Source organism: Lampetra fluviatilis, chromosome 9 (genome assembly GCF_964198595.1).
Source record: "Lampetra fluviatilis chromosome 9, kcLamFluv1.1, whole genome shotgun sequence".
Lineage (NCBI taxonomy): Eukaryota > Metazoa > Chordata > Hyperoartia > Petromyzontiformes > Petromyzontidae > Lampetra > Lampetra fluviatilis.
In genome coordinates this window covers 2,206,395-2,233,897 of record NC_136283.1, presented here as the reverse complement: position 1 = coordinate 2,233,897, position 27,503 = coordinate 2,206,395, and the positions used below count along the sequence as shown (strand labels likewise).

The following is a 27,503-nucleotide window of genomic DNA, read 5'->3' as shown; positions in this document are numbered from 1 at the left end:
CAGCAGAAGATAGTGCAGCCAAATCCATCGTCGTACTGTACTTCTATGCTCCCGCGCCTACACTTTCCATCGACTCGGTCCCAAGAGGCTTTTGGCGCCCCTTGCGCACGCGCGCGCCGTGGGACTCCGCGTGCCCGGCCCTCCAGAGGAGCGGCCTCCCGCTTGCGGTATTTACAAGGCGCACCCGGCGCGTGCGTGCGTGCGCGAGCGAGGGAGCAAGCGAGCAATTTTTAGAAGGTCCCTCGTTGCCCCCCGTTCTGGGAGCGTCGTCGTGTAGGGTAGGCGCTGTATTTATAGCGGCGGTGACGACGCCCGGCAGAACGGAGATCGCGCGCACGTACGGGGGGTGTCGCCTTAGTGAGGGTTGCTGGATCCACCAATCTGTGCAAACGCACACGCTCGACCGCTCGCTCGCTCGCTCGCTGGCGCGCGTTCGTGTGGAGTGTTAAAAGCAGGAAGGCCTCGCCGAGTCTGTGGGCTGCTTTTCAGGAGGGTACTGCGTGAAAATGTTCGGTCAATTCCTTAACAATGAGAATGTTGCGTGTCAGAGGACTCCAGCGAGCGCGGAGAAACCCGCGCCTCCTCCCCCCGAGGGGATGACAGCTCGGCGCTCCGTAACGATGGTTTCACAAAGCCTCTTGCTCTACTGCCACCGCCTGGCCACTTAACAACCCAAATTGGCTTGCGAGTCACAAATCTGCACGTTGTCCACCAACCCTTCCCTCGAAAGCCACGTATCCGCCGCTTGGCACCACCTGAATGTTTACAACACAAGCCAAGCTGCAGCCATTCTCGAGCCACCAGCGCATGAAGGTCGCCATGTAGGTCACGGGCAATCTTTGGCCATCCTTGCCCATGCACATGGTCAGTGCAGGGCGGTGAATGGGCGGAGGGGCAAGGGAACGGTTCCGTTAACGCTCGCCACTAATGTTAGCCGTGGCCGGGAATCGAACTCGGGACGCCGGGTTCAGATGGCACCACGCGCTCACCACTCTATCGCCTCTCCGCCACGGCACATGCAAGCTTCATATTTCATGTGATTTAATTCCCTAATAATTTGTATTTTGCATGTGCAAGGTAAAGGCTCGAATAGAAAAAAAACCGCGTCAAGATAACTCGGTGTCAGTGATGATGTTAATCTGCTTCTATACGTATCAATGGAGCGACTCACCAGAAGCATTGTATCAGGGGCCATTGCTTTTAATTCAGAGCTCAAGATTCTAAGAATCTCATTCACCCACGACCGCCTCATTCAATTCACCCTACCTCGGCCTCCGCGTCATCGCGACGCACTGAAGCGTCACGCACGCAACACTCAGGCCCTCCCTTTGTGCCACATCCTTTTGCTTTAAATTTCAAGGTGTCCCTGACAATTGCAATCAAAGGCTATTGTGAAAAAAATTAAAGTTCTCAAGAGTTGTAGTATATATATAAAAAATATATTTCCTTGGTATGTTTAACTCTCTATTGCCATCAGAGATGTCAGATTGGGATAGAGATATTGTAGGCTGGCATAACAAAAAAAGTACAGCCCTTTTGTAAATCCCGTACTGGATGAATGCATCTCCAAGGACCATGAGGGCTTGTTTGACCATACCTCGCCATGCTGGTCAATGCTGGTTGATTAAGGTGGAGAACATAGACGCAGGGGCATAGAAGTACAGTGCAACAATGGGTTTTGCTGCATTTCCCACAACGTGGCCCCACAGTCTACAACGCCCATTATGTGTGGCGACCATCCACGCACGATCCAAGTTCTACCCTTCTGAGACTTATTGGTAGGAAAGCATTGATTTTTATTTATATATATTGATTCATTTCAGTCTAAGCAGAGTTGAACCTGGATCGTGCTTGGATGGATATTAAATCAATATATTCATCCACTTACAGCACGTGCATCAATTTGTGAATGTATGTAAGAATATATCAAGTTATTTTCATATCTGTTTGTGAATGGTACATGGTATGGAATTAACTTTGTGATGAAAGTGGCTCTCAGGAGAAGTCAGGAGGTTGTTGCCATCATTATAAGTTGGCGGAGAGCTTCGAAATGCAGCCGTGATCCCATCTTCTAGAAGTCGTCTCCATATGCAATCGTACGTGTTTATAGTATGCGTTTCATACCGCCACAGAATCCACAGATTCCCACCACTTCTATTGATTCATGCCCCCTGGGATGCTGCTCCCGTTGTGCGCGACTTGCAGCGCACGAGGTAGCATGAACTTAAGTGACACTGAACGCAAACTGAGCAATATGCTTCTGAACACCATTGGAACCTCATTTGCCAGAAGAAAAAATATGATAATTGGTTTTTTACCCTTTTATCTGGCAACAAAACTGACACCTTTTTTTCACAAGGAGTAATGTTTGCATTGACCACAATACCTGCAGTCATAATGCAAACAAAAAACATAACTCTGATAATGTATGCACTGTCCTTGAAGTTGATTGGTCCACACCCGAGACAGCTTTCCTTAGAGCCTAGTCTCACATAGTGTTGGACCAGATGACGCCAAAAGGTGCTTCTGCACAAACAAGCGTGCACAGTGATCTTAGATGTACAGTTTTCGTTGAAAATCCACAGATATGCAAAGAAGGATTTAGTCTGTCCCGACAAGTAACGGGGGGTGCAACATTCTAAAGGAAGGGAACATTATTCCTGAATATTTCCTCCCCTCGGCGGAACAAAATCTGCGTCCATTCCTGGGGCACAAATATTTCCTGATACGGGACTGACATTGGGGTTTCGTCACGGAGGTCCGTGACGATGCACAGACCTCGTCGTGATTCCCACGGGCGTAGAGGGGGGGGGGCATTGTTCTCGCCGTGAGAGAAAGCCGTCGCCGGTATGTTCCCACGTACTCGAGCCGGCACAATTAAGAGTCGGTGTAACTATAAATGCCTCCTCGGCTCTCGATGCGAGGGGGCTCTTAACTTTGGCGATCCCGCGTATTATGAGACGGGCTTGCGTAACCTCGCGCGCAATTCGTGTGTGGATCTCATTAGGTGCATAAAGGTCCCGATTCAGAGCAACACAACAGCCAAATGGTCATGTGCCGTGGCTTAAGGCGACACTGCCAGCTCACCGACACACACCGGCGTGGCCAAACAACCTCATTGAACGGAGTGTGGGGGGGGGCTTCGGTTAATCAGTGGATTTCCGAAAGTCTGCAAATCATCACCACCACCATTATTATTGTTCGCGGAACGCGGCCACTATCATCACGTGCGTGCGCCCCGGTTCCTGCGTCATAGCATCTCTAAAGGAGCACGCCACTCATCCAGCCACCCAACGACACCCCAACGCTCACGCGTGAACCCACCACCCCGCACACGACCTCTCATCCGCTGGTCCTGTTCGCCCTCCCTCCCCTCATTTACACGACGCATACCAGAGACCCTCCCGCAAGCCAAGGTCCAGAGAGTCGCTGATCTTGCAAGCTCATCATGGATTATAAATACTCGCTGAAGCCAGGGCAACGTATGGGGGGGGGGTGGGTTCTTGTGCCACTGTTGCCTCCTTTTTATGCGGGGTGGGGGGGGTCTCCGGGCACTATTATTTGTTAGGCTCGAATACACACCGGCCTTCCGCGAAGACGCAAGAGAAGTAACTCGATTACAGTAATTAAAATTGTATTGCTGCTCATTAGTTTATCTTGAACGGCCGCTCCTGGAATTGCATGTATTGCTATTTGTTATATTTTGTATTATTATATATATAATGTAATCACGCACAGCCATACGTTCATTACACTGCTGGATGAAGGCCAGCCTACAGCCCAGCTTTGGTCATGGGGAGTAGGTATTGGTCATACTTCACCACACTGGTCACTGAGAGATGGTGAAGGGGTGCGGGACAGAAGAACGGGTTCAGATAACACTCGCCACTGATGTTAGGCGCGGAAGGGAATCAAACTCAGGTCACCGGGTTAACATCACAGTACGCTAACCACTGCGCCACCACTTATCAACCGTGTTTGAATCGAAAGCGGCATATGTTTGAAGTCTGGCCGACTGCGCGAACGATATAAAAAGTCTGGGTTTGTGCCTGTCCATCGGGGCCGATTATGATTTCCATGTGACAGACGATGTCAAAAAAAAATTACTTGCTGAAAAATAACACCGAGCAGGTGGCAACGCGACAGGGTGGAGGGGAGGAGGGCCCCAAAGTGTTGTTTGGGATACAACCCGAGGGTAGGGTACTTTGACCCGGAGTGAGAGGCACACTTGCTCTCACCCATCACAGGCACCAACCCCCAATCCCCCCTTTAACGCACGCGTCACTTGGAATATTCCAAGTGTTGGACACCCGACACCAGTTGCAAGTCCAGCATCAGTCCTGGAATCTCGCCTATGATAGTGCAGTCAGATTTGGAAAGAACCATTTCACAAGAGGGGTGACCCAGATGACTGCCAAACTGTCACATCAATTTGCTTGGCGTTTTTGTATTTCTCTCTGTGTGTGTCTACATGATGTGTATATAGATGAAGCCCCTTTGCCAATCCACTGATGAATGTGGATCTCTCGATTTAAAGCTTTCGTGACTGCAGGGATTCATCTTCTTGGTTCTTTCGGTAAAGTCACGTAGAATGGAAATAATAAAATAATAAAAATAAAACATAATTTAATAATTTTCACGACGTTTGGGCCACAACGCAAGCAGTCGTCCTCAGGTCGATAAGACAGACCTGTTCTTCACCTGAGGACGGCTGCTTGCGTTGTGGCCGAAACGTCGTGATAATTATTTTATTATGTTTTATTTTTATTATTTTATTATTTCCATTCTACGTGACTTTACCGAAAGAGCCAAGAAAATGTGGATCTCGTCGTGTCTTGCATGTCGTGGGAGCTCTTTAACCATACTTCACCACGCTAGTCAGCGTAGGTTGGTGAAGGTGGTGAGCATAGTACCACACAATTAAAGTAAAAATGTAATGAATCACGCAGGAAACAATGATCTTCTTTGTCTCGGGGAAACTATGCCTTGAGTGGACCCCAGGATCAAACTCGAGGCTGGAACGCCTTTGATCTCCGCACCAAGTTACCTGTTGCCCCGTAATGACCAGGGGAGCGGGAGGGGGGGTGTGGGGGGCACTTGGTGGCATTTCAAAATTCCTCATAGCAGCCGGAGTGGAGAACACAACAAGCAGAGCACGCGTGAGAAGAGCTGCCTGGGAAGACCTTTCCACCGTTATCACCAACAATCGCCGCATTTTGTAACTTAAATATGTCCGCAGATACAACGATAAGTAAATAATACATACGCGGACAGACAATGGCTAGGTTTGACCGCGTTACGAATGTAATGACATTTGGGTCCATCAGCCTGCTAATGGGCCTTCTGGATCAATGCCCCCCCCCCCATAATTGGTTATTTTGTAGCAAGCAGGCAAAAGCATTTACCGATGTAAACGCTCGGTGTCTCAACAGCAGGGTCTCTGACCTGTTGGAAATCAATAAAGGTAACCATTTGGACGTTATCGCTTCTCTAGCAACAGACGGATAATTGAATAATGTCCGAGGCAAGAGCCCCGTCACGCCAGGGTTGTTGATTCCACGACACGTCGCCACGGCACGGGTCCCGCAGGTGGGGCGACGCAGCAGGGGGCCTTAGTCGCAAGAGCCTTCCTGCATCTCTGGCTTTAGGTCGACTCGTATGTCAGCAAAGTCTTAAACAAATGTGTGTTTCTTTATTGATCGAAGGTGTGACATTATTTTCTACATACGCTTTCAAAATACCACCAATGCAGATTGTTTAATTATATAAAGGATATGGTATGTGCATGTCATCATCACCACAATCCACTGCTGGATGAATGCCTCAAGCCATCGCTAGCCATTCACGATCCTTCAATCCAACACCTGCACGTGCTTTTAGCGAGCACCTATTTTTCAATTTCCTTTCCTTTCAGTGCTGAAGCTTTTTAGTGTTACGATTACGATTGTTGTACTGAACCCAAATTAATGACCCATCCGTGCTCACATTGATTGCAATGCTGTGTTTTTGGCCACGTCTACACATTATGATTTGGATGATGGTGATGATGATCATCATCATCATGTACTGATGTAACGTAATAGGCCCTGGAGGACCCTGGAGGAGCCAGGGCCTTTTCAGATATTGCTGGCCACTGATGCTAGCCGTGGCCATAAATCAAACGCAGGTAGCTCGTTTCACAGCACAGTACCGCTAACCACCGTGCCACTGGTCCACCCATAGTGGAGAGAAAGGCACTTCATTGTGAGACCTAGATTTAAAAAAACAAATCCCAGCCAGAGCCAACTCAAACTCTACGTAGGTTAAAAGAAAACAAATAAATTAAATCACGACTTTTCGGAGGCAACACAAGCTTCCGTCTTCAAATGAAACCGTCACAGCAAAATTGCTGTATTGATACATCAATGTCCCCCCGTCGTGATTTAATTTATTTGTTTTCTTTTAACCTACGTGACTTTACCGAAAAAAACAAAGAGTATGAATCCTTGCAGTCACGAAAGCTTCAAATCTAGAAATAGCCAACTAAACCCATTAGTACCAACAGGTGAACGCCGCGTGATGGGAAGCCATTCGAGGCTCTTGCTACGGAGAGGTAACGGTATTCACCATGAGAATGTGGAATTTACACAACTGGGTGAGGACCATTGATGGAGGGGAGCACTTCTTTGAGCTTGGGAGTTGACTTATTTAGAGCTGCCTCCACGCACGGGAGTGTGTACAGATTAACTCACCTTCCCAAGAGAACAGGCCTGGCGACAGCCCAGCACTGACGAATTCCAATTATTCAATTAAGCCACCTGCCCGTGTCACCCGAAACCAGGCAAAACTCAACACCAAATTTATCCCTTTCTTCGACTGGATCCAAAGGTCTGCCACGCCTGTCGTTATATATTTGCGTGCAGTCGCCACACAAATGTTTAATTTCAGCCAAAGGGTGAGGGAAAGCTATACCAAACCCACAAAGGCCCCACTTTGATTTTTTTAAGGGCCATTCCACGCATTGTGAGAATTCCTACACCTCCAACCCGCTCAGCATCACAACCGTATCCTACCATAGCCCCATCTCTCTCTCTCTTCAGTATCCTCCCAACGTGAAGTGACCTGCAAAAAAGACACGTGCTCTGATTCTTCCCATATTCTCTCGCCCGTCTCGTACATTGCAGAGGCTAAACGCTCAAAAGACAGACAGAGGGCGGAAACAAGAAAGTTTGTTATACGCAGCCATCGTCGCAGAAACGCACCTTCGTGCGGAGCTGTCAAATGCTATTTACGCTTGAGAGTCTCAGATGTATAATACATCGTGACATTTTACGTAACAAAAGCTCTGTTTTAATATTTATTTCATGAGGGTTCTAATTGAAGTTTTTGGCCACTGCCTTTTTGGATTTGTTTTTTTGCAAATGATAGAACTTAGCATCTAGAGAACCCCCACAATTGAATTATATTAATGTCAGCAAAACTGAATAAAACGTAAACATTTCTAATTTACAACCACGTGTCAATCCACTGCTGGATCAAGCCCGCCCCCATGTTGCGTGGATCTTAGGGGTTGTTTGACCATGCTTCACCAGGAAATGGCAAACAACCAATTTAAACTACATGGCCTCATTCCCGCGGGGTGTCTTGAATTAAATGATCAGTGTAAAGGCGCTGGGCCCAGTACTGGTCCAGATATCAGTCGCCGCTGGTGTTAGCTGTGGCTAGGAATTAAACTCAGGTCACTGGGTTCATGGCACAGTGTGAAAACCAATCCACATTCCCACTACATTACCGTTTCTCAAAAAAACGTGTAATTACATTGACATCTCTTTAACGTAAACCATTTTTAGACATTTTTGGCCAAACAAAACTTGCAGTAGGACAGTATGAAGTGGCCAGGTGACTGGGGTCAGAAACGCTGACCTAGAACTGCATAAATCCTGGATTCAAGTCATGATTTCTTCCACGTGTAATAAATCCACATTCTGCGGTGGAGCGCACTCATAGTATCAGCCCGGTTAGCAATCACTGCATGAAAATAAATATTAAATTTGGCTGCTCACTAAACTTGGCTTATTCCTACTCTGAGATTAACAAAATATATTTGAGATGCGACGATCTCTGGCTCCAAGAAACAAATTGCGTGCAGCCGTCTTCCAGGGGCCATTCTCTGATGCAAGGTGATCCACTGCTGTCTGCGAGCAATTCCAAAATAAACCAAAAACATCTGTCAGACGCTCGACCCGTCCGCTCAGCGTGCGAGACACCGACTCGGTTTCACCACGTTATTGCTCATCGGTGAGCCGTACACACCGGGCAGGGAAAGAGTAAACAATCCGCGTCGCCCCGTGAAGGCTTGGGGCAACAGCGCAGTGTCTGCATTACCCACGGGTTTCTTTGGCCCCCGAGACGATCGCAGCTACCGTCGACTGGATTCATGAGATCGACAGGTGCGTGTTTTCGACGGCCCCGCATGCTTTAGGAATGACGCGCGGCCCCAGCATTGGGCTTGGCGTGGTGCCGCTAATGAGGCCGGTAATTTGAGGCGGGGGTTGGTTGATGGGGGGGGGGTAGTGGGAGAGAGGGGGGGGGGCTCTGTGTGGCCACGTTACACAGAGGTGGGAGTAGTATGAGTGAGATTGATATCTGCACCATCGTTTTGTGCGATTCAGATCGATCGTGAGTAGAATTGCATTGCCCTGCGATGTGCTTTCAGGTTGTGCCCGCGCGTTCTTTGGCACGACGTCCGACGTTTCACTCCATGTGACTGGGATCTTATTCGGGAACCTTTTTTTGGAGGAGTGAAAAAAGCTCCTGGGAGCCGGAGCGAATTGTCAGATGTTGTTACCAGACAAAAAAGTGGCCTAACCCGAAACACAACGTAGAGCTACAGAGCGCAACCTCAAACAACTCTGCAGTGGTCAAAATCGAATCGTATTCCAATTACGTTCCACATCTGCGAATGGACTTTGGGAACACGTGACATTTGACGTCAATTTCATAATAGGTGAGGTTCGCAAGACATGGCAGTGCAGCACTGGATTGAATTATACCGTGCCCAATATTATTCTCTTGCACGTGCGGTAGCACAGTGTGTGTTGTTATGCACATGCACAGAATGTTCTGTTTTATGCAATGAGACGGCCAAGAGATGACAGAACAACAGTGGGCTCTTGAATTCGTTTGTGCAGAGGCGGTGTTACCCCCTCTCGTGCGTGGGATTTCTCCGGCACTTCGTTCTCCACCAGCAAGCCAAACACTCATTCATCGAATTTATCAACACATCCCAGTGCAGGGAGCCTCCTGAAAGAGTCATGTGACCCAATGGGGCTCTTCTCGATACACAGAGAACATTATTCATACACTCAAATAAAAAAATATACACGGACAAATATTTTCCAGAGCCATTAGACTTGAGCAAACCCCTGGGCAGGCTTCAACTTTCTCAGTCTCATCAGCGTGGCGCAGCCTCTTACAGTCAAGCAGACGCTGCTGGGGTCACCGGCTACCGTCCGCTGTTTCGCTCGAGGTGACAGTCACAGGGAAGCATTTTCATAACGTGGACAATTGAGGACGGAGGAAGTGATCCGTCGAACGTCGCCGCACGCCAAGACGTTGCAGGCGCGGGTAATGCTTTCCTTCATTCAGCTTCATTCAGCGGGGCCATTCGAGTTCAGGCTGCAGCAGCGGTTTCCTCGCGGCCCTCAAGTCACCCCGTCACTCTACCTGGCACGCAGCGCGGGTGGCGTGGAAAGCCGGTTCTGGATCACGCCGCACAGGTTGTAGATTGTGGACGCCTGTCGTAGGCAGAGCAGGGAAATCTGTTGTTGTTGTTGTTGGTGTACACTGCCGTCAGCAGTATGTGATGGTCAAGTAACCCCCATAACCTGCGGCGTGGGGAGGCCACCATCCATCCAGTCGTGGATTGACAAAAGTGATGTACGTGCACGGAGTGTAACACGTGCGCTTAAGTGCAATACAATGCAATGTTGTCACGCGTGGCTTCGAGAGTCTGTTGATCCACCAGGTGTGCCCCCCCCCCCACCTTCCCCCCGACTCCACCCCCCACCGCCACACTTCTGTTATTCGTTAACGTGTGGCAGACACGTGCAGGTGTCACGCCAACCCTCCGTGGCTCTCTCTCTCTGTTGTGTTCACAAGAGCACACATGGTGCACGACCGTTAGTCAACTTCATCTGCGCCGCGAAAAGCGTCGACATTCCATTCCGTCTGCGCGTCGCATCAGATTAGACGCATCGGGAAAAAAGAGCGAACTCCATGAATACAGCGGGATGGCGTGTCACGATTGAAAAGCCAAAACGATTTGAAGTGGTTTCCAGCCGGGATGGGGTGTGGAGTGTAGTATGTGTTGAACTTCTTTCGCACCGTACGTAGCCAACCACGCACACACAGAGCAGTTCTAAAGAAACGAGTTTTCATCTCACGTTTACTCTTCTCAGCCGGAAATTCCACATTCACGTGGTGGGTAATGAAGAAAACAATTGACTAAGTGCACTATTAAAATGGCACCGTGTATTTTTTTTGCGACAATTATATTTGTGTTCTGCACTTGCATTCCACTTCTGCGCATTCGCGTGACGTCGTGAGATGACGCCACCATTCCAGACACACGCGGTGTGGTCCATCACCCCGCGCGGAGCGTTCGAGAACGACCCGTGGAAGGTGATGTCACAAAACTACTTCTGAGATCCCTAATTAAGTCCGCCCCTCCACACGTGAGCGGCGGACTCACTCTCCCACACAGCCACCTACAGATAAATGTTCCCGATACGGCAGTGAAATGGTCATTGTGATATGTGTAACTTTTTATTCAGAACTGGATTTTTTGTTGTTGCCAGTTTAAGTAAGCGAGACAAAAAAAATTAACGTTGAACATAATTCCGCTTTTGTACAATAACCGGTGACCATCACCTCGCTCCAGTTGCAAGCCCAGTTTGGCAACGACAAGGCAGCCAAAGCCTCGTTTCATACTCGCGATGTCAGTGATGCCAACTCGGCTCTTGCTGACCTCTGAACCAACCCGGCCACCCCTCGCAAGGCTGCTTATTGCACAGCGGGGATCTGCACCTTTCGAGACGTGCCAAGCCTTTCCACGTGGCTCTAATCACTCGCCAGAGTTTTCATGGGCGGGTTGCTCCAGCCCCTCACCTCCTCAGGAAAGGAGCGGTCGCAGGCTGTGATCGTAAAATCAGACGCCGATCTAAAACGGTGGTTCCACCCAAGCCTTGGGAAAAGTCCTTCACCGGAAAACCTTTTAATATGCTTTTTTTTAAATGTTGCCCATTCTGTCAATAACCTTGGTGTTTCAGATTACATTTCCCACTGGGGGATGGTCTATAGTGGCTGGGGGAGGGAGGGTCCAGAGAGAACGGGGGGCTATACAGATATTTCAAGGTCATTTCTGGACGAAACTTTCAAAGTGAACAGCGGCAGCACCTAAATTAACCTCGCCACCCTGCCTGGCCTGCTGAATGCCCAATACGAACGCAGGATGTCAACAAGCACTAACCACGCATCGTCAAGCGCAATTCTCTCCCACTTGGCCACGCTTATTGAGCACACATGAGGACAAGCGTGCCCTGAAGGCCGACAAAGCACACAAACGGGTGGCGTGGCCAACACCGAACACCCCGATTTGGGCTGAGTCGACCTAATTGCAGCTCAATTCAAGATATATCTAACAATCACAATGAGCAGTGCAGTATCTCTAAATAGACTGCCAGTGTACAGTCCTTTGTCGATCCACTACTGGATGAAGGCCTCCCCACACCGTGCCAGCCATGGGTGTTTTACTATAAAGAATCAGTGTCTTTATTTAGACTGCAGGAGAAATCCGATGAGCTATGAAGCTCTTTTCACAGATGTCCAGGAGGGGCGGGTCAGAAAGTTCAAACATGCTTTAACTCGCCAGTCAGTGTGGATTGGTGAAGGCGGGGAGCGTACACGTGGTGGTATAGAGGTTCAGCGCAATAACATATTTTACTGCTCTGGCCTCTGTTACCCACAACGTAACTCCTCAAATGACACGACGCTTTCCTTTATTTACTACCGGCCTGAGTCCTGACCTCCTCCGAATGACGATGGGGGGTCATGGACATGGCAATAAAATGGGTGAAAGAGGGCAGCTTAACCCCCTCCACCTTCCCCACAGCTACGCCACCACGACCCCTGCCACCCAAACATGAGACATGAGGAGCAAGGAACATGACGCCCTCTCAAAGTCGAGTTTTCACGGGCCTCTTGGCTCCTCAAAATGAACCCCAAATGGCTCCCTGGCCTCCAAAACTTCAAAAACAGTTCCCACGAATGCACGAAGACAACCCCAGAGGGGTGGTGACTCACGGTTTGGATTGTAATGTTACTTCTCTTTTCCTTTAGTTACTGCAGCTACATACTATTAACATTCCTTCCCTTTATTAATGTTACCCCTATCCCCTCCCTTTGATGCTGCTAATCCTGCATAATGCACGGGCATAATATGACTTTAAACCCCCCGCCAAACCTCCTACGCATTTCACAATTAGTACTAATCGCATATCTGCATTTCCCATAAATATGCTAAATTCCTCTTGATATGCAAATTATTTTGTCAAGGCGCTCTTCCCCCTCCATCCCAGCTTAAACAGACGTTCCAAGCCTGGGGTGTGTCATTCTCGACAGACCTGTTATCCACCCGAGGATGGCTGCTTGCGTTGTGGCCGAAACGTCGTGAGAATTATTTTATAATGTTTTATTGTTATTATTTTATTATTTCCATTCTACGTGACTTTACCGAAAGAACCAAGAAGATTCTCTTTTCCTCTTTGGGGACACAGTGGCGAAGCAGCTAGCGGCGCCGCGCCACGAGTTTCATTCCCGGCCACGGCTCGCGTCCGTGGCGAGTGGCACCTGAACTTGATTCTGGAGCTGTCCCCTTCGTTACGAGTCGGGCTGAGGATGGGAGAATTGAGGCCGTGTCTGAGACAAAACACGTGACAACCCGACAACGTCTCATTGTCCAGAGAGCTTTTGTTGAGAGCGCGTGGATTTAAGTGGATGAAAAAAAATACATTTTGAGTACACTGTGGGGACGCTAAAATAGGTTGTTTTTAAACTATATATTGAAGCTTGAACTTGATTTGGAGCTTTCGTGACTGCAGGAATTACTCTTATATTCAAGGTTTTCCAAGACAACCCTCGATCGTTATGTGACTACTGATCTTGTCATCTGATGAACTGTTACAATTACTGCGATTTGGCTATGCGATCCAAGTCAATGGCAAGAAAGTGGATAAACAACAGAATGCATACATACTTACTCCCTGAGGCTGTTCTGCTCCCCCTTGTGCCCCCCCCCACCCCTCCCACCCCTCCACCCGTCCGTGCTGAAGATGCGCAAGCGGAGCGCGGCGTCGCGAGCCGGCATGTGCGAGCGAGACGAGGTGGTGGCCATCAACGGCAACCCGTGCGCGGGCCTCACGCACACCCAGGCCATGAACCTCGTGGACGCCGGCGGTGGCTCCCTGGACATCCTTGTGGGCAGGTGCGGGGGGAGGGGGGGCCGGGGGGAGGGGGGCGTGGGGGGCGGGGGGGGCACATCATTATGATAACGCTAATATACATTTTTAAGTCAAGCACCCCAACCTAAACCTAACCTACCCCAATCCCTTCACGAAAGTCTAGAAAAAAAAGAGTGAAAGCAGCAACTACTGTGCCACCGCTCCCCACGTTACACGCACGCAGTCGATCTAACCCCCCCCTAACGCGCGGCTCCCGACGCCTCTCGATGCGTGCGCGCACAGATGCAGGAACCTCACCGAGGCCGAGGGCGGCCACCGTCTCCGCGCGTCCAGCTACCAGGAGCTCACCTCGGCCTCGGACAGCGACGCTTACTTCGGCGAAACGGACAGCGACGCCAACACGGACCCGGGCTGGGCCTCGTCGCACCGCCCGTGGGGCCACCGCCGCAGCCCCCGGTCCTCCCCCACCCAGCAGCAGCAGCAGCAGCAGCCCTCGTTCACCTCGTTCGCCTCCTCGTCCGGCCCCGCGTCCGGCGACACGGGGCTCTACCACGCAGACGGCGTCGAAGTGTCGGACCTCAGCGAGTACGACTCGACGTCCGAGCTCGTCCACTACCACCACCAGCAGCAGCAGCAGCAGCACCTGAAGCAGGCGGTGGTGAACGGAACGTCGGGGTCCGGTGGCCACGTCGTGAACGGAAGTGCCGCCCCGCCGAAGCAGAGCTCCCTGCACATCGTCCTCAACGGCGGCCAGGAGGGCGACGCGGGGGACGTCGAGGGTTCGGGGGGTCACGGGGGGGGTGACGCCGCCGACGACGCCGCTGATGCGGCGGCCCCGGCGGCGCAGGACGGGCAGGCGGCGCTGGCGTTCACCCTCAACTTGGCCGTGCGAGGGCCAGGCGGCGCCGCCACCAGGGAGGTGGACCCCCTGCGCAACGTGGCCATCGTGGACGAGGAGGAGCTCATCGCCACGTACAAGGAGAAGGCGAAGCAAGCGAGTGCGTGTGGGAGGGGGGGCGGGCGGGGGGGGGGTTGGGGGAGGGGCAGGGGGGCGGAGGGGGCCCATGCTCACTGACATGGGCAATATTGTTATTATTTACCCCCACCAAAAGTTGATTGGGGCGCCACCTTTGCCGGGATGTTAACGACCTCGCCTGGTGTACATGAGGTCGTGGGTTCGATCCCGACCGTGACGCCTACTGCTGTATACTTGGAGTTTGCACGCTCTTCCCGTGCTCGAGTGGATTTTTCTCCGGGTCCTCCGTTTTTTTCCCTACACATTTAGAATCGACGCCACTCGTTCAGAGTTTTTGGCTGCTGCTGTAAATGTCCACGTGATAAGCCACTTCGTTGAGCGATCATTTGTGATGGCCAGGTTGCTTATAAAAAATAGCTACTATATAGCTCAGTGGGCCGTATCCGTTAAAATGTTTGAGATATATATATATATAATGTGAAGGGGGGGTTGGGTGGGGGCAGTGGCATGGTTGATATGGGTCCTGGTGCAAGGATAGAAATTGGGGGGGGGGGGGGCCTGTCTAATGCCACCCACTCTGTCCCATTTCCATGGACCAATTAGGTACGTATTTTTGGGATCCCACATTTCATACATTATATTTTTCATATTTCTAATTATGTGTGCAGATTAAATTTCATATAAGTGCCAAATTTCAGATTCCTAACCATCCTATAATATATTTAGAATTTACATCAGTCTTGATTGTCTGCATATATTATTATTTCGTAAATTATTTTCTCAAGATGCCATTCAACTTAGACTACCAATTGGCGTTCTGAAGCATACCAAAAACACATTAATATTGTCAGGTTTGGATCAGCTTCGTGCTCTTGGTACTCACCAGCAAGCCATAGCTGGTTTTGCAATTACCAAAGAGCATGGATCATCCATAATAGAGGTTTGTTTGGGTTAGATCGCGTAAATATATAAACGTGTCGTTAAAACCCGCCACCACCCGACACAGCCAACTAGTAAGGGTTGTCACGTAAACAGAACGTGGCCAATTCGTCACTAGTACAGCACACCGGTGTGTTGGAGAGCCAAGCCACAACATTTACAATCTTAGTACAGATGTTCCATTTACGTGACAACCCTTACTAGTTGTCTGTGTCGGGTGGTGGCGGGTTTTAACGACACGTTAATATATTTACGCGATCTAACCCAAAAAAACCCTCTATTATGGATGATATTGGTCGCGATGGCCTCCTACGTATTAAGCATGGCTTATACATGCATACACAAATACATGCCTTTAACAGGCAAAACACAACGGATCTCCCCAGCATGCTTTGCAGATCAAGGTGACATTCCCATTGTTACGCCATCTGAACACGCGTTGCCCCAAAGCGTTACACCTGGATGTCAGCCAGCACGCACGCCTTGGCGGGCATGTCACAGGATGTGTATTAATAGGCTGACATCCAGGCATGAGTAAGGGCTCTCTATTCTTATCCCGTTCTCATATCAATCCCCTGTCGCCATTACGACAGGGGTCAGCGTTAGCGCCGTTAATTATCGCTGTGATGCGTCTGTGTGCGTGTCTGCGTGCGTGTCTGCGTGCGTGTCTGCGTGCGTGTCTGTGTGTGTGTCTGCGTACGTGCGTGCGTGTCTGTGTGTGTGTCTGCGTGCGTGTCTGCGTGCGTGTCTGTGTGTGTGTCTGCGTGCGTGTCTGCGTGCGTGTCTGTGTGTGTGTCTGCGTGCATGTCTGCGTGCGTGTCTGTGTGCGTGTCTGTGTGTGTGTCTGCGAGTGTTGGGTAGCGGCAGTGTGGCGGTGGGCACGCTGCGCTATGAACCCGGCGACCCGAGTTCGATTCCCGCTCACGGCCAACACCAGTGACGATTATCTGAACCGGTTTCGGGCCTCCCCTAGGTCGACTCAGCCTCAAATGAGTACCTGGTGCAGCGTATAAAAACATTGCCACTCGGGAGACGAAGGCGCGAGAGCGTGGTATTGGCCACCCACCCCCTCGTGTGCCGTGCCGGCCTTCATAGGCACTCGCTAACAGCACTCGCCCCAACCGTCTGTTGAGGCTTCACGGGGGATCTTTGTCTTTGTCTTGCACCAGCGTGGCGGTTGTGAATTGAACGCCCGCTGAGACCACCACGCTGCCTGTGACGTACACGCGCGTCATTGTGTGACGTCACAGCCCCCGGGGCGACGCACTGCTGGCTTAGGACCTCCCCAAGCCGTGCGGGCCCTGAGCAGCCTGATTGGGAGCATAGACGCGGGATCAGAGAAGTTTTACTGTCACGTCAATTGGTTTGACGGGGTTGGCCTCGGCTGATCACAAAGTGGCGCAGCTCCGCAACCGCCAATGGCAGCCTGGCATGCACGGTGACCAAGCACTATCCAGGCTCACGCCGGCTTAGCTTCTGGGATCTGCCGAGATCAGGCTGATGCCAGGTGATTTGGTCACGGGCTGCATCTTGTCTATGCTGCTTGTGTCACGCTGCTCTGTGTCTGTCAAACTGCTGCGAGGGAATGTGCACTAAACGCCCACCTCATTACTCATGCGCAAATGCAATCACTCACATCACACACCAGCACACATACGCGAACGCACACTACAATTCACACATTCTTACTTACACTAACACTCATACGAAGACAAAAGATCTCCCCTATAGCCTGAACATAGTTGTGGGGCAAGTGCTGTTAGCGAGCACCTAAGAAGGTCGGAACGGCACACGAGGGTGTGGGTGGCCAGCGCCACGCCTATCTGCCTTGGTCTCCTGAGTGGCGACGCTTACACACCGCACCAGGTACTCATTTGAAGCTGAGTAGACCTAGGGGAGAGCCAGGACCGGTTCAGACAATCGTCACCGACGTTGGCCGTGGCCGGGAATCGAGCCCGGGCCGCCGGATTTCCTAACGCAGCGCGCTGACCGTAGCAGCGCTAACCGCTGCACCACCGCTCCCCACTCACTTAGGACTGAACCGCGGCGAGAGCCTGGTGGAGAAGCAGCAGAAGGAGGTGCGCCGGCGGTGCCAGAACATCGCCCACTCCCTCGCCTCGCCGGTGCCGCGCGCGCCCAGCGCCGACCCCGGCAGCCCCCGCCCGGACTCGCGCGGCATCCTCATGTTCCGCCGGCGCCGGCAGCGCGTCAAGCGCTACACCCTCGTCAGCTACGGCATGGCGTCAGACGGCGAGGGCGGCGAGCCTCCCGGCGCGTCGGGTGAGGACTACGACGAGGACGAGGAGGATGAAGAGGAGGAGGAGGAGGACGAGGAGTGGGCGCGGACCGAGGGCACGGAGGGACGGCCCAACGCATGGGACGCCGTCTCGTCCGACTGGGAGAGCGCCGGGGCCGAGGGCCACCACGGCAGGGGGGGTCGCGACAGCCTCCCCGAGCTGGGCAAGGGCAAGGGCGCGCTGCTGTTTGAGCGGAGGAGGCAGCGCGTGGAGGAGCTGTCGAGGGAGGAGCGAGCGGCGGAGGGCAGGCGCGAGAACCCCGGGGGAGCGGCAGGAGCAGGCGAGGCGCAGAACCCTGGAAATTCTCTCGGCCACGCGGCGGGCCATCAAGCGGATGGTAATTTTAGTTTTTGTTTTCAACGTCATCGTGATCATTTCATCAACCATCATTCATCAGCCGTGGGTTGTCCACTGCTGTCACCACCACCATCCCTCATGGTCCTGCCATGCCACAATCCATTTCATCCTGCACTCGCCTTCTCACTCCATTTCCACGGTGGCCATTCTCTCCAGGCATGTTCCCTCCTTTAGCAGCCGTTATGTTACCGCTCTCATCTGTTGACCTTTGTCCCGTCTCCTGATGTGCGCTGTCCCAACGGGCGTGTGAATTGAGTTGTTCCTGATCACTTTGCTCCTCTTCCTTCGTCTCAGTGCGATTCCGAGCTTGATCAGCACTGTGAGAGTTGCAAGTAGATGTTTGGGTTAAAAGACAGAAAAAAGGGATTAAAAAAAAAGTTACTTTTGATTTAGTCAATGTTAAACTAAAAATGCAATGATATATAATGTAACAAAATATAAATTGTCTATATATATTTTGTTTTACTTTAAATATACACAGTGAATCAATGCGTGTACACGCAGAAATTGATGGACTTGTCCATGTGTCTCTCCCACGCGCATGTACATACGCCCGCACACACCCACGTACACACACACGCACGTACACACAGCGCTTCAGGGTGCACCCCCGCATGCCCCCCCCTCGTACAGCCCAGTGCAGCCCCCCCAGTCTCGCACCTTCTCCTCCAGCGTGCAGCTCCCTCCGGCCCCGACCCGGGGTCACGGGGTCAGCGTGACCACGGCGGCGGCGCCGGTGACCATCGCGTTCAACTACTCCGGCCCCGGGGGGGAGCCGGGGCACGCGGCGCAACCTGCCCAGCAGCAGCAGCTGGGTGAGCAACAGCAGCAGTACCAGCAGCAGTACCAGCAGCAGTACCAACAGCAGTACGAACAGCAGCAGTACCAACAGCAGCAGTCGGGCGTGCAGAATCGGAGCGCGCGGCCGTTCACCCCCGTGGCGGAGGGGCCCGGCAGCCAGCGCCCAGCCTCGGCGCCGTTCAACCGCGTGAGCTTCTCTCCCAAGCCGCCCCAGCAGCAGCAGCAGCAGCAGTATCACCATCAGCAGCTGCAGCCATCGTTATCGTCGCCAGCAGCCGTGGCGGTCAACCGCACCGCCCAGGCGTTCGCGGTCTCGGGTCGCGGGGCTCAGGGAGCGGCGGCCGTGGCGGCGGCGGCGATGCCGGCGATGCCGGCGATGGTGGAGGAAGCGCCGAGGACCTTTGCCCAGCCGGTGGTGTCGGCGGCGCCGCACGGCTCGGCAAGCGCCGGGGCCGAGGTTCTCCCCTCGAGGGAGCAGAGGATCTCCACGCCGGCGGTGCGCACCGGCGTGCTCCAGGTAGAGGAGTTCGCTGTGGTTGTGGTTGATGGGGTGCATGGGGGTGGGGGGGGGATATGGTTGCCACCAGTCCGAGTTTTGGCATCTCTGTGTTTGGGCGGCAAGGAATTGATTTGTGCCACGATCTGGTACCGGTGTCGTGTCGCGCTTAGTCACAGTTATTCTGCACAGTGTTTGTTGATAGGCCCTAGGCTGACTGACACTTCCGTCCGGGTTGGCTCTGTGGACAAGGTGGCCACCTACCCCAGGGCTGGAGCTGAAAATGTCCAAAAGTTAAAAGAAAAAGTGAGAATGGGGCCAGGTGAGAAGCCAAGAGAGGGGCTAAGGTGAGAGTCAGCGGTCAGGGTTCGGTACGGTGGGCGAGTTGGTTCGGTGAGAAGACTAGTATTCGTGGGCGGTTGGACAGTTATGATTAGAGATGGTTTTGGTTAAGGCAAATACCAGTGTCCGGTTGACAAAATTGGCTGTGATTATGGGTTATGGTTCGGACGAGTTCTAGCCGCTAGTTGTTTACCTGACCGTGTCTCTCTCTCTCTCTCCACCCGTCTCCGCACGCAGCAGGCACAGAGACGCCCTAAGCAGCGCCTCTTCTCCATCCCGGAGCCCCCCAAGGAGAAGCAGCGGCCAAACCCGGAGCTGCTCTCCCTGGTGCAGGGTCTGGACGGGCGGTTCGAGTCCGGCCCCGAGGACGACTCCCTGAGCCTCGGCGCCGAGGCGTCCAACTTCCTGCGCTCCGGATCTGGCGTCGCCACGGCCACGGCCACCGGCACCGTCGTCTTTGGCGGCGGCGGCGGCGGCGGCGCCAAAGAGAAGACGCCGCCACCCATCGCTCCCAAGCCGTCGTCGGGTGGCAGCAAGCCGTCGAGCCCTGTGGAGGAGCCCCAGGAGAGCGCCCTGTTCCTCCGCCACACACCCTCGCCCTGCCCCCTGCACACGGCCAGCGAGCCGGGCGTCCCGACCCTGCAGGCAATGCGCGACGCCGACGCTCCCCGCCCCGCCGTCGCGCACGCCTAGATCGACTCGTCGCGCGCGCACACGCGCGTGCCCGTTCGCCGGGAAGCCGCCGGGAAGTCACCGCAAAGTCAGCAGCGCGCCGATGGGGTTGGGGTGCGGCGCCATCCACGGCGTAGCTACCGAGCGTGCAGGCGGTGGAACTGCCACGGGGTTTTGGTGGGCTGGAGGGGCTCTAAGTGCCAGGGCTGCCGAGAGGAATGGGGTGTGGGGGATGGAAATTGGACAGGAAGGGGCTCCCACCTCATTCACGGCACTAAAACGCCGATGCCAATCACGCAACGCCGCTAAGCGTGTCAGTGCCACAGCTCGCGCTGTGAATTCACGCAGTGTCCGACAGACAGGACTGCTCTTTGAGTTAACATTTCGATTTCCAGTGAATTTGGCCATATCAAGGAGTATATTTTTGTCATAGTTGTAGTTGTGTTAGAATAATGGTATTGGCAAATATTGAAAATGCTCTGGCATCTTTAACAAGTGTTTCTAGAGACTGAGTGTGAAAAGCTTTAATTAGAAATTTGGACTGGTTAAATACTGAAAAAAAATATAAATCACCCACCTATGTACCAAATGACCTTCCTAATGACCTACTTACCAAACTTACTAATCTATCAACTGACCCAATTAAATATTTACCTACTCACACATTAAAAGACCGATCAACATAACTACCACCTACCTTCTTAAAAATTCTGCCACCTGCCTGCCAAACTAATGACCTACCACCGATCTACCCAGTTTAATAATTAGCGAGCTAATCACCCAATGACCTGCCTAGCCACCGACCTGCCCGCCTACCTAACCACCAACCCAATTAACTAACTACCCACTCAACACACCCCAACCTTCCACTTACCTAGCCATCCGCCCACCCACCGACCTCCCCACGCCAATTAACTATTCGCCCATCCATCAACCCACGAGCGAACCCGGTAAAAAACGGTCAACCGATAACTGGCGTGCCCCCACTTCGGCATGCACCCCACTCCCCCCCCCCCCCGTGCCACAGGGTAAAGGCGGGGAGCTGTTTGCGCGTCGCCGCAGCCGCATGGAGAACTACGTGGTGGACAGCCCCCGGCGGGCTCCCACGCCCTCGTCGCCATCCTCGCTGCCCCCGTCCTGGTTGCCCACGTCCACCGTGCGCACGCCACCGCCACCCTCCTGGGGCAAGCAGCAGCAGCAGCACAAGCTTGGCGGCGGCACGGGCGGCAAGGGCAAGAAAGGAAGCAAGCCCATGTCGGCCAAGGAGGTGATGCGCCGGCCGGCTTACCAGCTCAAATCGGCCATGTTCGTGTACGACCCGGAAGCGATAGCCCGGCCCTCCCTGCCAACGGCGGCCCCCGGGTCTCGCCCCGCGGCCCCCGTCGCCGAGACGGCCGCGGCCGCCTCGGCCGCCTCGGCGATCGGCGCCGTGACGCGGCGAGCGGCGACGCTGCCGTGGGGGCCGGGGCCCGTCTCCGCCCGCGGCGCTCCTCCTTCCGCTCCTCCTTCCGCTCCTCCGTCGTCGCTCGGCGCGTTCGCGGCGTCGGCGCTGCCGACTCCGCCGCCCTCGTGGGGCCACGAGGAGGAGGCCGCGGTGGCGTCGGCGGTGTTGCACGTCAGGGCCCCCCGGTTGGCAAAGCCGCGGCCGACGTTCAGCGTGCGTAACCTGGGCCTCCAGCGCCAGGTGTGGGGGCCCCTGGCTGAAGCCCAGTACTACAATTGAGCGCCGCTCATAGAGATGCCCCTCATTGGAGAAGAGGGGAGGGGGGCTCGCTCAGCGTGGTAGTGGGAGGGATGTAACGATTCCCCGTGATCGTTACATCCCACGTAGCCTCCCCACAATCGTTGCATCCCGCGTAGCTTCCCAACAATCGTTACATCCCGCTTAGCTAACCCGTAGCGAATTTCAATGAGACAACGTAAAGCTGCACCACAATTTAGCTGCGATATAGTGCCAGCAGCATGAGTTTGTTTGTAAACTTGGGATTGTTATTTTTTTTTTAATACTACCTAATCGATGCGGCTTCCGCATTGCACTTAGTTTTCCGGGGTGCGAGTGCACGCCGATAAAAGATGTTAGAAACATTTGTGCCGTTAGTCCTGGCTGCTGGAGTGCTGCCACGCAATGAAGTGCCTCTCGCCTCGGCGTCGCCTTCAATCGACGACCGACGCACCGCTCGCAAAAGCGTCGTCACATCTCGGCCTTTTGTTAAAAGTTGCCTTCGATGTACCCGGTTGCGCAATCGCGGCCACGCGAAAAGACGAAGCCGACCGTCGTCGTGAGGTTTAGGTACGAGAGAGATAAAGTGGTTGGGGGGGGGGTGGACTGGGAAAGTCGTTTCCCCCCCCCCCCCGCCCGTATCCACCGATCACCTCCCAATAATCACACGGAAAACGAGTCCCGCCCTGCCGCCCCGTTCCTTGATGAGAGCGTGGGCCGCCGAAACGCTTCGCGCGCCTCCTGCCTGCCGTCGAAGAGGCCGAGTAGAAATTGAGCAGAAAACGAACGATCGCTCGGCCACGGTCATATCGGAGAAATCGAAGCGTCGGCGTGCAACGCGACCGCCGGTTGCTCGGATGCGTTGACCATCATCGACGTCGCAGAAGTTGTAACGGTCGACCTCGTGAGAGATTCGGTCGCTCCAGGGGGGGGCCTTGTTACGTTTGTATTTGGTGCCGGAGGTGGCGGTGGCTGGCAGGGGTAGGCGAGCCGTATCAGGTGTAACCTCTTTAGTGCCTTTGGAAAGCAGACATTGGCCACCCACTGTGTGTCAGCTATTTAAAAAAACGCAACTGGAGTTTGCAGATTTAAGGAAAATTCTGCTTTCTCGCCATTTACGTACAGCATGATATCTTTTTTTTTTCCAGCGGTTGAAATATTTATTCGTGAACCGTTGAATCTCGTCCCTTTGCTTGTGTGTCTCGCGTAGCGTGAGCTACATGCCTTGCGAGCGACCGACAACACCAGCGCCCTTGCGATTCGTGAACGTTTCTGTTCTACCGGTGATATAATCACGCAGCGACAGCAGCAGCTGAGATTGTGTGGCTTAAGCCGTGGAGGTTTATTTTTTTATTTTCCCAAGCACAAATTCGATGGGATGTGCCCTCCCCTTGACAGCTGTTCTTTACAAGCAAAAAAGTATATTATTTAACAAAAACAAAAAATTATATATTTTTATAATCGATTCATTGCCAGCCGGGCGAGTGACGCCCAACACGCCTGGCATGGCACCGCGATGACGATTGGTAGAGAGAGATGAGATAATCATTGGCATCGGTGACAATGATGTCATTATGGGGGAGATCGTGACATCATGATGGGGGATAATGATAATGTGTAAATAAAAAATATCCGCACACAAAGCTCCAACCACGTGATTTTAGTGCAGGGATTTAAAGGGATGTACGACATGTATTTATGCAAATGATGTGCACATTTTAATGCGAGTTTTAAAATAATATCAGTCAGAACAGTAATAGATTGAGTCATTGATTGTTTGAATCATTGGCCGGTTGCTGCGGCTCTACCTGACTTTCGTCTTTAACTTCGAGTGTCCCCCTCTATCACCAGACGCGTGTGCCCAAGTGGAGAGGGTAGAGTTCGTGGACGTGTTCCTTAGATAGATAACAACAATAGCCACACAGTACCTACATTCTACACAGCGCCCGCAACGTCACCAATCGTCTCCGCAGATGAACCCGCGTGCTTGTTATCCTTTGACCGGGATATCATTGAACTTTAAAATATAGATCATGGGATATCATTACAGTAGTGTTATTATTCTTACCATCATTATCAGGTGTGTTATGGGTAAGCTCCCCCACCCCCTTCGTTATCCATGGCTGAAGAGATCTAATTAACCATATCACGTGCGGGTGAGCTCAAGAATCGATCTTAATCGATGGGTTGAAGCGTCGTTAGCCCGACTAGCCTGTCACTTGTTTTATATCAGCAGTAGTGCATGTCCCCCCCCCCCTCCCTGTGTTTAACGGCAATCATTTCTCAATTTTACAAATTGTGACCTCTCAATCGTGTAGCCTTTTTCATGAAGTGAGTTTTTACATACACCATCATCGTGAATAAATCAGCTGTTTTCATATCTCGTCGGAACTACGCATTCACCTGAACACGTTTGATCTCAGAAGCGGAGCAGAGGCTTGAACCCGTTGAGTGGTCTCAAGGGCGGCCACCACGAGGGGGCTTGCCAGGTGTTGTAGGCACGGGGTTGTCAGGTGGGCAGGAGGCGGCAGTGATGAGGGTCAACCCCCTGCTGTGCACGCTGGGTGGTCTCTCCCCCGGTCTGTCCAGTTCCCCACGTGAAGGCAAACTCGCAGCGACGGGAACTGGCCAAAACATCGCAATGCCGGACCTTGCTGAAGAAGTCTTGAGACTCACTGAGGTGTTTCTGGGTAAATAATTGACATCATCACCATCATCGTCATCTCGCTGATCACTGACTGAGCAGTATTAGTCGCGCTACTCAAGCTAGCACATGGATCAACTCGCTGTGGTCAGTCAAAAGAGGAACCACCTTTTTGAGGCTGAATTGCTTGGTTAAAAGTCAGTGGTAGTTATATTTAGTAAGCATATGCCAGGTCCCGCCGTACGAATGTGAAATGTCTTTCTCTGGCCAAGCATACACCGCAGAGATGAACGCCATTGATCGTTTATTACGGCGTGAAGATGATGACGTGACGGAGTTATGCTTTTCTAATCGCTATTAACCACCCGCTCGCAAATCTACTTCACAAGTTGTGCACGGCTTATCTGTAGAGACTGCTGCGTAGCCTCCCGCGAGCTGCGAGCACGACACCAGCGTGCTTCGCGTGCATTTTGCTTCTCGTTTATAACCCGCTCGCAAACTGCTTCCCTTCCTAAAGAGCAGCGCAAGGCAGGAACGCAGCCCCGCTGTGCCCCCCCGCTGTGCCCCCCCTGCTGTGCCCCCCCCCCCCGCTGTGCCCCCCCCCCGCTGTGCCCCCCCCCCCCCGCTGTGCCCCCCCCCCCCCCCGCTGTGTCTCCCCCGCGTTGTCCGCTAACTTTTCCCCGCGATCCCCATCATCCAGTGGTTCTCAACCGGGGGCACGTGGGCCCCTGGGGGCACGTGGCAATGTCCCAGGGGGTACGTGAGGTCATTTCTAAATGCGTGAAATTATATCGTACGTGAGAGTCATTGGTGAGTAATCACGTATGAATCTGCCAATGTAAAATAACTACGATTGAGTAAAAATTCATATGGTAACCTACAACTATATAAAATATATTTCTAAACTGACTGATCGTAAATAATGTGGTTACCAAGAGTATCCGGTGATCGCGAACGAATTTATCGGTTTGCATGCGGAGTATAGGTTGATTTCTTTTTGTATTATTCGCAGTTAGGATACCCCACAAAGTGGGCAATTGATTAAAATATTGGCGTCCACCATTCATTAATTTATCTGAACCATGTTGGGTCAGGCAAGGGGGGTAACTCGGTTGAAACTAAATTTAACAATCGGGATAGCACAGTAGCCAACAAAGGTTGAGAACCACTGGCCATGAACCGTTACAGGTCGGACGGACGAAGGTCGAAGGCTGTGAAAGAAGGCAATATGTTGTGTGCCGGGCGAGCGGAGAGGTTTGAGCGAAGGTTGAAAGGTTCACGTTGCGAACGCGTGCTGGGTGCGCGGTGACGGCGCGCTTTGCGCACAAGGTGTTCGGGAACGCGACAGGCGTGAGTGGAAGAGTGGTGGGTCAAAATGCTGCCGCTGTGAGCACCAGAAACTAAAAGTGACCGAAACTGTAACGGCGGCGCTCTGCAAAAATGGGGAGGAGGGGTTGGCAGGTTTTGGGGGCACGCTCACCGAAGCTTACCCCAAGCCCAGTCGCCAGTGAACGCCACCGCTGACCCTTCCCATGACCAGTACGAGCCCTCTTTCTGGTCCAAAATTCCATGCATTCAAGCCAACCAGCCACTAATGTTATCCTTGCCGCTGACCTTAACGCTAACTCAAACCTTAAACATCAAGCCAACCAGCCAGTAGTGGTAACCCTGCCCTTAATTCTTACCAGCCATCCAATCAGTCACTAGTAGCGAGCCATCCCACACAGAAGAGGCTAATACGACTCCCAACCTCGCCTCCAGCACTTTTCCCCTTTTCACTTTTTGTTCACTTTTCAGTTTTGACGTTCACAGCTCACAGCTGAATTTAATGAGGTCACTGCTCATCAGCTAACGTCTCCGCCACTCACTAATTCGGTCCCCAAGGCTGCCGCTGTCAGTGCGATGGTCTTTGTAGCTACTCATAGCCACGAAGCCAAACACTACGGCTCTTAGAATAAGCCTGTGATCCTTATGACAATTGCACTGTCTTAAGGAACATATACACAAGACCGAATCACTCTTTGTGCCCCATGTAGTCCAAGTTCAGGGTTGAGCCTGGTTAGGGATGGGTGGCCACCACGGCTTGCCAGGTGTTGTAGACATACGTTGCCACCTGTGCATTTGTTGAGATCGCTGTCCAGGGGAAATCTCTAAGTCGTTCTGGGACTTTAAAAGTCCAGGTTTTTTTTCATTTGAATAGTAATACTAATACGCCACTCAAGACAATTAATTTACATGCAGAGTAGTTCGTATCTTTTCCAGTATTGAGATTTTATTCTTCCCATTATATGTTGCCACGGTGGCGAGACGTTAACTACCTCGTCTGATATGAAGGAGGTTGTAGGTTCGAGCCCTACTCCGACGCCTGCTGGAGTTTGCGTGTCTCTCTCCCCATGGTCGCGTGGATTTTTCTCTGGGTCCTCCGTTTTTTCCCCTCCACATTTAGAATCGACATCACGCGTTGAGAATATTTGGCTGCTGTACATTACCACATGATAAGCCACTTTAATTGAGCTATCATTGTGATAGCCAGGTGGCTTCTGAAAAAAGAGCTACGTCGCTCAGTGGACCCTTACCTGGTAAAATAAAAATAAAAATGTGTTTAGTTTTAACTTGTAGCTCAGAGGTGGCAACTCTATGATGTTGGCGTGCGGCGATGAGGTCCATGGCAGTGCCGAGCGTCACGACCCTCGCATGCGTGGGGGTTTTCCTCCGGGTTCTCCGTTTTCGCCCCTCGTTGAAGGGATTAGCCGAGCATCC

At 52.5% G+C, this 27,503-nt stretch overlaps 1 protein-coding gene across 1 annotated transcript in view; it reads left to right on the top strand.

Moving 5' to 3' along the window:
- The window catches only part of LOC144934268 (synaptopodin 2-like protein), a 30,359-nt gene extending 8,212 nt beyond the window's left edge, over positions 1–22,147 (top strand). Inside the window, exons 2-8 of the mRNA XM_078859949.1 lie at positions 13,371–13,522; positions 13,782–14,497; positions 17,449–18,048; positions 18,662–19,386; positions 19,945–20,352; positions 20,401–20,467; positions 21,258–22,147. Coding sequence (XP_078716075.1) covers positions 13,371–13,522; positions 13,782–14,497; positions 17,449–18,048; positions 18,662–19,386; positions 19,945–20,352; positions 20,401–20,467; positions 21,258–22,102 — 3,513 coding nt within the window. The 3' untranslated portion in view covers positions 22,103–22,147. The remainder of the gene's footprint in view (positions 1–13,370; positions 13,523–13,781; positions 14,498–17,448; positions 18,049–18,661; positions 19,387–19,944; positions 20,353–20,400; positions 20,468–21,257) is intronic.
- Positions 22,148–27,503: the final 5,356 nt, after the last annotated feature.